The sequence below is a fragment of the Palaemon carinicauda genome, chromosome 27, assembly GCF_036898095.1.
Source record: "Palaemon carinicauda isolate YSFRI2023 chromosome 27, ASM3689809v2, whole genome shotgun sequence".
NCBI lineage: Eukaryota > Metazoa > Arthropoda > Malacostraca > Decapoda > Palaemonidae > Palaemon > Palaemon carinicauda.
Window position 1 is genome coordinate 49,168,226 of NC_090751.1, and position 10,000 is coordinate 49,178,225.

The window sequence follows — 10,000 nt, forward strand, 5'->3', positions numbered from 1 at the left end:
TATTGAAAAACAAGTGAATGTACAGTAAAATGTGAATGGGATGTGAATCACAGGTTAAAGAAAGAAGCAAAAGGAGAGAGGAAGTATTATGAATGAGTTTGATGTATAAATAATTCATTAGGATCCTCCAACTATCAGAAAGGTAGGAATTTGATTGATGAAGTAAACAAATCACAAAAGGAATGGTAAGGAAAGCTCAATGTTGGCTTAAACGAGAATGAGGGTGTGTGCATAAGGTGTTTGTTGACAAAGTTATGAGAGAAATCCGAGTGCACATTCCAGGCCTTAATAGGCCTATGTGAAACTGCTTAAAGTTTGTGAGAGAATCAATAGAGAATCAACTCGGAAGATGCTGAAAATGTCAAGGAGCAAATAAAAGTTTTCCAGGTATTTACACAGAAAGTGGCATGTTTGGAATAAAATAAAATCTGAGGCAAAGGTGCCCTTTGTGTGTATTGTGACGGGCCGAGAGAAAGGTTGTGACTCAAAGGCAGGAAACAATCAACTGAGTAAATATTAAAGAACACTCTCCTTTATATACAAAACCTCAAGGCAACAGGAATTTTCAGGTTCGAGAAACAGACAATGTTACAGAGGAAATACGCAGGCATGTTTATTCTGGTTTTTTTTAGTGCGAGGGAAGAGCGCAGATACAAGCATAATATATCCAAATAATTTATGTACGATCGTGTGACACACGGTTGGTACATGGCTCCCCCCCTAAAAATGACATACTGTACATGTTAAATAGGGCGCCCTGATCTAGAGAGGCGAACTGTAGGCGGGTCATCTGGCAGAAGATAAGCAGGTTTTAGACGATCAATGGAGACCCAGTCTTCTTTGCCACGAATGTTTAGTAGGAATGCTTTTGGACTGCGTCGGATCACAAGGAAAGGGCCCGTGTAAGGGGGCATTAGCGGTGGCTTGCTGGTGTAGTTGCGCATGAAGACGTTCGTTGCAGGAGTGCAAGTCTATTGGTATGTGATGCTTCGCTGGGGGCTTGTAAGTCTGGCGGCACGGAGTAAATTTTCCCACGACGTGACGTATGCGCTGGAGATCGTCGGAGGATGTTGTAGAAGGAAAAAAAATTTGGCAGGGACGACCAACAGGTCGCCATACACCATTTCAGCTGCCGAGACGTCGAGGGCGTCTTTAGGAGTGGTCCTTAGTCCCAGAAGGACCAAGGGAAGCTGAATAAACCAGTTGCAATCCTTGCGGAGGGACATCAAAGCTGCTTTGAGGGTGCGATGAAAACGTTCAACCATTCCATTGGCAGCGGGGTTGTAGGCCGTTGTCTGATGTAGGGTGATGCCCAGGAGATTCGCTAATGATGTCCACAATTGAGAGGTGAAAGTGGTTCCCCTGTCGGAAGTGATATGCTCAGGGATACCAAATCTTGCAATACATTCTGAGAGTAAGGCAGATGTACATGAGGCGGACATTGCAGTTTCCATGGGAATGGCTTCAGGCCAACGGGTGGAGCGGTTAATGACGGTACACAGGTAACGATGTCCTTGTGATGTGGGTAGGGGACTACAATGTTGACGTGAATGTGTGCGAAACGACGCTGAGGTTGAGGAAAGGTGCCCACTCCGGAATGTGTGTGTCGATGTACTTTGGAAGTTTGGCAAGAAGTAGAGGCGCGGACCCAATCCTTAGCATCCTTAGAAATGCCGTGCCAAATGAACTTGCCTTCAGCAGCTGTGCAGTAGAACGGCACGAGGGATGTGAAAGGCCGTGAATGAAATCAAACACCTGCCGTCGCATGGGAGCAGGAATCCAAGGTCGCGGTCTACCAGTACTGACGTTAAAGAGGAGGGTGGTGTTGGCGTCTTCGAGGGGAAAGTCTTCAAACGGAGGGACGTGCAGGATGTCCTACATGCTTGATACTCTGGATCCTGTCGGGCTTCAGCCAGGGAGTTGTAATCCAATCCCAGTTGAACGGCAGCCAACGTGTTTCTTGACAGGGTATCGGCAACGGGATTCATTTTCCCATAGACGTATTGAAGGGTGCAATTGTATTCAACCACGGCGGAGAGATGTCGGCGTTGCCGGGCGGACCAGGCATCAGACTGTCAAGTAAAGGCGTGCACCAGAGGCATGTGGTCTGCGAATGACGAAGGGCGTACCCTCTAAGAAATGGCGAAAGTGACGGACAGCCAAGTGCACCACCAGCAATTCTCGATCGAAGGTAGAATAACCCCAATCTGCCTTGGACAGTTTTCTGCTGAAGAAGGCCAATGGGCGGGGCGAACCTTTGACCACCTGCTCGAGTACTGCACCAATAGCGACGTCGCTGGCATCGGTGGAGAGAAGGAGAGGGGCGTGTGGGATAGGAAAAGTGAGAGCCGCAGCAGTTGATAGGGCCTTCTTTGCATTGCAGAAGGCTGCTTCTTGAAGGGGACCCCACTTCAGGTCCTTTGGCTTGCCCTTGAGGGAGGCGTAGAGGGGAGCAAGAGTGGCGGCAATGTCTGGCAGAAAACGGTGATAATAGTTGATCATGCACAAGAATTCCTGCAGAGCTTTGACGGTCGAGGCCACGGGGAAGTTCTGAACGGCTGCTACCTTCTCAGGGAGGGGGTGGACTCCTTCAGGAGTGATGCGGTGCCCTAAGAACGACACTTCGTTGGCGCCAAAGGTACACTTGTCGTACCGGACTACAAGGCTGTTTTGTTGCAGGCGGTCGAGCACGATGCGCAGGTGACGGAGGTGTTCCTCTTTTGAGGAGGAGAATACAAGTATGTCGTCCACATAACATACACAGAAAGGGAGGTCCCCTAAGATGCCATCCATGAGACGCTGAAACGTGGCCCCAGCATTACGAAGGCCAAAACAGGAGTAATTGAAGGTGTATGTACCAAACGGAGTGGTGATGGCAGTCTTGGGGATGTCTTCTGGGTTCATAGGCACCTGATAATACCCCTTCAGGAGGTCGAGCGTAGAGAAAACCTTCGCTTTGTGCCGGTAGGAGGTCACGTCGGCAATGTTTGGGAGGGGGTAGTGAACCGGTTCTGTTTGCATGTTCAGGCGCCTGTAATCCCCGCACGGACGGAGGGAGCCGTCTTTCTTCAGAAGGATGTGTAAAGGTGACGACCATGGGATGGAGGCCTTTTGGCAAAGGCCTATTTCCTCCATTTCGCCGAACGTCGGTTTGGCGGCTGCCAATCGTTCCGGTGCCAGACGTCTGAATTTTGCGAAGACTGGGGGTCCCGTCATCTTGATATGGTGATAAATACCGTGCTTGACAGGAACCATGGGCGTTTGGCGAAGTTCTGGACGGAAAACTTCCGGGTACGACGTGAGGAGGTGGGCGTAGGCATCCGTGTGTGGGCTGATGTAGAGAGCGAGGTTAGAGGGGCGGGTTGAAGAGGTGTCAACAAGTACGAGTCTGCGTTGACCAATCGTCGGTGAGCGACATCAACCAGAAGGTGGAAATGAGAGAGGAAATCCGCACTGAATATTGGCAATGTGACGTCAGCAACGAGAAACTTCCAATTGAATTTAACGTTTCCGAACGATAATGTGAGGTTTTTGTAACCGTAGGTGGGTATCGCAGATCCGTTGGCAGCTACCAAGCGGACGTTGGCAGATGTAGACAGACTACGTCGTGTCTTGAAGAGTTTCCTTGTTCTAAGCACCCGTATCTACCAAAAGTCGCACGCCCGTTCCTGCATCATGTAAAAAGAAAAGATTAGAAACACGGGAGGCCACCGCCATGAGCGATGGCCTACTAACACGTTTTTTGGGCACCCTTGGCACATTTCTTCGCTGTTGCCCCGAATCTGAAGTGGTAGTAGCAAAACTGCGGAGGATGGGAGGTAGTAAGTTGCTGTAGAAGTCGTTTGTTTGGGCGTGAGCGATTGGTGGGTGGTGGGCGGTTTTGTCGCCGCTTCGGCACGTCACGGGGTAGGCGTGTATGTCCTACGGCATTCATGTCAGCTTCAGTTGACGTTGAATAGCAATCCTCTTCGTCAGGGGTGGCGGCGTTGATGGAGGTCTTGAAGTGGCTGTCCATAAGGGCATCGGCTTTGGTCATCAAGTCCTTTATGGGTAAACTATCGACATCGGGTATGGCAGCGCGTATAGGTCCGGGTAAACGGTGTACCAAAGGGCACGAAGTAGGTTTACCTCACGAGGAGAGCCGTCTGCGGCAGGTTGAAGGCGAGCGATACTGGTCATTTCCCTGAGGGCAAGCAAAGCCCTTTGGTCCCCCACTGGTTGTTGCAAGAGCTAAAAAAGCTTTGCTATACGGGCGGCTGGCGACGGCGAATACTGCGGAAGAAGGTATGTTTTGAGGGTGTCATACGCTATTGGGGTGTCTCCTTGTTCACAAAGCCAGTCAGATATTTCTGGGAAGGTGTCCTCGGGTATTGCCACGAGAACATAATCTGCTTTGGTGGTTGAGCGAGTCACGCCCTTGATGCGAAACTGGACTTCTGTGCGCTGAAACCAAGCAAATGCCTCTCCGCTGGCAAACGATGAATGTTTGAATGGGGCAGCCGCAGCGCCAACTTCCGTAGAGTCCGCCACAGTACCAACGGTGGAGGGGCGAGGGGGGTGGGGGTGGAAGGCTGTGGGAGCGAGTCGACTTCCGGGGTCACCAATGTGACGGGCCGAGAGAAAGGTTGTGACTCAAAGGCAGGAAGCAATCAACTGAGTAACTATTAAAGAACACACTCCTTTATATACAAAACCTCAAGGCAACAGGAATTTTCATGTTTGAGAAACAGACAATGTTACAGAGGAAATACGCAGACATGTTTATTCTGGTTCTTTTTAGCGCGAGGGAAGAGTGCAGATACAAGCATAATATATACAAAATAATTTACGTACGATCGTGTGACACACGGTTGGTACAGTATGTCTGTTTAATATATTCATGAAAGGAGTGATGTGAAAGTGGAAGAACAGCATATGAATCTTGTATGAAGTGTCGAATGGTGGATGTTCGAAAATAAAGCAGTGTTGAAACACAACTTAATAATAGTTTAAAAGTATTGGTAGAGTGGAGAAAACTGACAATCAATATGAGCTAGAAAGATGCTAGAGTACAGCTATGACATTAAATGAGAACCACAAAGCAAAAACGAAAAATGCTATTATACATTGTGAAAGAATGGGAAAGGCTATATCGTAAAAGTATTTGGGAGGAAATGTAAGCTACTGGTTAAGATAGGACAAGGGCAATGTTACGGAACTAATGAATCAAGAAGGGTAGAGGCTAGGAGCAAAATTGAGGGGACGGATTGTTTCAGGAAACCAAGGTTGTAATGTATGAAGATACTATGAGCCAACTCTCTTTCATGGAAGAGAAAAATAGCTAATGATGCAAATTAAAGAAAGATGCTTGAAACGGGTAATTTTTTTTTCGTGGCAGATGAGGTTAAAAAAGAATTAAAGAGGAAAATATGTAAATATTTAAATGATATCTAAAAATATGGATGTTAGTGTGAGGATACATCAGCATGTTTTGTGATGGCTTGGAAATGTGGGCAAAACGGAGGAAGATAAATTGGTGAAAAGTGTACAGTTCAGAAAAGCCAGGAGGGAAAAGGTGGGAATGGCATGACAAGGTTAGATGGATGGATGAAAGCTTTGTTGAAACAGAAGGGGAAGAAATTGCTAGTTCTGGAAGTGTTTTGCACCAGAGCGTAACCCAGATTTAGCATTAGAGTATAAATATGACAATAACAGCGGTGTTGTCTTTTATTGTGACGCCATCCCTCGTTAGGCAAAACTGCTTGGCACTGAGGTAGTATATATATATATATATATATATATATATATATATATATATATATATATATATATATATATATATATATATATATATATATATATATATATATATACTGTGTATGTATGTATGTATATACGTAGCCTATGTATGAATGCATATATGTTTGCAGCTCGTCCTTTCCTTTCAAGACAAAATGTTCAAAATAACAGTAGTAAAGTATGCACGGAAACGTACAATCCCTTTTACAGAATGTGTAAAAAAAAAAAAAAAAAAAAAAAATACGGAAGTTTAAATACACTATTCAAAAGACTTAATATAAAGAAAATCTGTATAATCATAAAGTAAAACTTACAGATACACAACTTGCTGATGACCTCTGATTGGCTCGGCGTGTAGAGTAACACTCAGCTGGTTGTCCGCAAAATAACTGTAAAGAAAAAAAAGTGTTGAGATTATTTTTTTCTGAGTGAAAAAAAATAAAGAATGAAAGATTGACCTTACAGATTTTAAACACAATGCATGCTACCTAACAGAGGCAAGGTTGGGTGGATTGAATAGAAACTTCGTAATATACCTCTGACTTGAATGCAATTAGTGTTAAAAAAGTCATTTAAATTCAGTAAATATGTTACTTAAAACTTGCACATACAACCATTTACTGGTTAATTCTACCTGTAAAAACGGGGAGAGAGAGAGAGAGAGAGAGAGAGAGAGAGAGAGAGAGGAGAGAGAGAGAGAGAGAGAGAGAGAGAGAGAGAGAGAGAGAGAGAGAGAGAGAGAGAGAGAGAGAGAGAGAGAGAGAGAGAGAGAGAGAGAGAATAAAAATCTATATAAAGCAGAGACAAAGAGGGATTTCTAATGAGCGACAGCATACAAAAGCCAGTAATCATACACACATTAGCAACTTCTGAACATCTGAAAAGAGGCAGCAACAAAATCTCGCACAACAACAACAACTGAAATAGCGATAATCATCATCTAAGGACTTCGCTCTCTTTGATCTTGCTACTTTCCTTAAGACTTAATGTATTTCTTGAGGTTCTTTGAATACAGAGGAAAATGGGATTATGGCTTACTTGTGGCATCTGCATGAATAACCATAACACAAGAAAACGCGGAAGTGACTATCCCGACAACCCACGCCTACAGATGATGATCTAGATCTCTCTTTTGAGCACCGATATGAATGGGAAGATACTTAGGATTTTTAAGTACTGACCCGCAATTACTTAAAGATGTAAAAAGTAGAATGATAAATTATTTTAATGTAAATAAAATAAGATTTAATATTTCTGTTAAAGTATTCAAAAGTTTATATGTTTTTAATTTAAAAACATCATCATCATCATCTCCTCCTACGCCTACTGACGTAAAGGGCCTCCATAGAGGATTCATTAGCTAGATTCATCAAAGGATAGCCAGTTCCTTGTGATGGGCAGTGCCTAACTAATTCCAGACTATTTCCAGTAAGATCATCCGCCAGGTATCGAGAGTATAAGCCGAAGAGACAGAGATCTTGTCTGTCGTCTTTCCGTCACCCTGCTGTCAGTGACTACTTCGAGATTTGGGGGGGCATTTCCTCCACACCCAAAGTTGCAATTGTTACTACGGTATATGTTAAGTAAAAAAAAAATCATTCATGTAAGTATATTTTGATACATATAATATTATAAATTGTAAAAACTGTAAATGTATATTTCACAATGAAAGAAAAAAAAGTAGGCCTATATACAAAACGTTTCTTTCTACCTCTTTCCTAAGTGAAAGCATCATTTTACTTTCTACGGGAAAATTAATATCTACATTTCCATCACTGAAGATTTAGTTGCCTGCTAACCTAGTTCTTCAAACACACTTACCAAATTTTTACAGTAATTTCTCTAACTTAATGCAGAGTTAAAAGATTGCCATGAGTAACTTTTACACAGATGCAAAAAACTTTTCACATACGAATTAAGGCTTGCTGGGAATTATTTTCATCTAGAAATATTTTGGGTTTGATAATAATTACTAGAACCTTCATTGAATTAAAAGATCAACTCAGTATGATAGCAATAACTCCAGGTGATGTTTTAACCATTTCAAATAATGAGTTTAAAACAAAGCTTAATGCAAAGATTCGAAATGCATAACAACATTATTTTCTCAATGGATGTACCAAATTTGATGTAAGGGTCAAGTATGCCACCAATCAATTTAGAGCCTTATATTTTTCAAATATTAAGTTTATTTACTTATATAGTTGATCATGATGATGATCAGGAAACAGTCCTAACCTTCTTTATATGATATACGTTATACACTAAGAGTACATACAAACACACACATAAATGCACACTCATATATATATATATATATATATATATATATATATATATATATATATATATATATATATATATATATATATATATATATATATATATATATATATATATATATATATATATATAGTATATATACACATATAGGAACGCACAAAAATGTCTCTATCTGTTCAGGTCATACTATCTCACTCACTACTCCAAAGGTTATTTTCGAAAAAAATTAAATGCATATAAAAAAGCTACATGTAAAGGGATAAGATTTATCTTACATAAAAACTTTAAATTTCAGTTATATATCAAGTAACATCCAAATGTTTCTATTATAATATCAGATACTCTCTAGGATCCATATTTGTTGTTTTATAAATTAAAAAATAACTAAAACATTCTTTAGTAAAAATTATTCTTTGAAGGCCAGATGAACTCTCACACCTTTCCGAATTTTAGCATTAGAAAAAGCTTTCAATAGTTTGAATATATGAATAGGAAAAAACTTACATTAAAATACTTGGGTTCTTTTCAATTATTATCAAGACATGCTTACAGTGGTGTTATCGACAAGAAAATTATTTTTATTATAAGTTTCTTACCTATTAATTTTCATTTAGCATAGTCTAACGAATTCTAGAATTATATTCAAATCCTTAATAACTAGAAAGAAACTCAAAATTGGATTTACAAAAATTATTTCTATATATTCCAAATTACTTGACTAGAATAGCCCCAGCTAGAACCAGTTACAGAATTCCTTTACTTTAATATCACCAGTCTACCAGATGTATAGTCACAGCTTGTAATAAAGTCTTTGGGTCGCATATTTGGAAGTCCTAGAACCTACAGTAGACATACATTTTTGCTCCAATAAGATGAAACCATCTGTAACTATTCTCGTATCAACAAGATTCGTTAACTCCACAATGCGTAGCAATTATCTTAGATATATTAGTATAGGAGTAATCCTTTTATCAGTCTTGCGCCTCTGTTTATTATGTTTTGTAGTTTCTTAATTTCTACTCGGGTAGATTGTAATAGATGGAGTTACAGTAGTCGATCCTCTTAATAACAGTCAATCACAAGTTTATATACCCGATTTTTCTTCCAGATACTGCTTTACAAATGCGCTGTTTTAAGGTGATATCCAGCGATGCTTACTATATTATCTATTTAAGCACTGAGAGACAAATTACAGCTAAGTGGATACACCTAGGTTACGAACTCTACAAGATATCGGGACCAAGTTATTATTAATATCTAGATATAACCCAAGTTTTCTTAAGTTGTTTTTCTTTCCTACCACCATAAACTCAGTTTTATTTTTATTCTATTTCAGTAGTTTAACTGTCATCCATTCCCTAACACTAATAAGAATGTGGTTTGATGTTTCAGAGGTATCATCAATGTCAATTATGGGGAAGTAAAATTGTGTATCATCTGCAAATAGGTTAAACATCACTTCAGGTCTCTGTAATACGTTTGATAGGCATATAGTAGAGGTACAGAAAATGACTGGGCCTAGTGCACTTCCCTTGGGTACCGTTTAGATTAATGATTCGTATGATGACAGACCAAGAGTATGATGATGATGCTGTCATTGTTAGCTAAACACCAAAGGATTTGCAATGCTTGCTTACCAGAATGCATGAAATATCACACGAGGTTGGGCAGAAGATAAATAGAAGAACGACTGAGATGATGAGAACGGAGTATGCAATGGAAGATGAAATATCATTGGAAGGAGAAAGGATTAATGAGGTAGAATAATTTAAGTATTTAGGAACTATGATATCCAATACAGGGTCTTTAGAATTAGAGTTTAGTGAAAGATTGAAAAAAGCAAATCAGGCAATGGCTAAGTAAAATTTGGAAATCAAATCACCAGAAATTATTTATAAAAATCAGACTATATATCAGTTTAGTGAGATCGGTGTTACTC

At 40.8% G+C, this 10,000-nt stretch overlaps 1 protein-coding gene across 1 annotated transcript in view; it reads right to left on the minus strand.

Moving 5' to 3' along the window:
• Positions 1 to 10,000, minus strand: part of LOC137620897 (G-protein coupled receptor GRL101-like) — a 154,980-nt gene that overhangs the window by 27,487 nt on the left and 117,493 nt on the right. Inside the window, exon 9 of the mRNA XM_068351342.1 lies at positions 6,093 to 6,167. Within this exon, the coding sequence (XP_068207443.1) occupies positions 6,093 to 6,167 (75 nt within the window). The remainder of the gene's footprint in view (positions 1 to 6,092; positions 6,168 to 10,000) is intronic.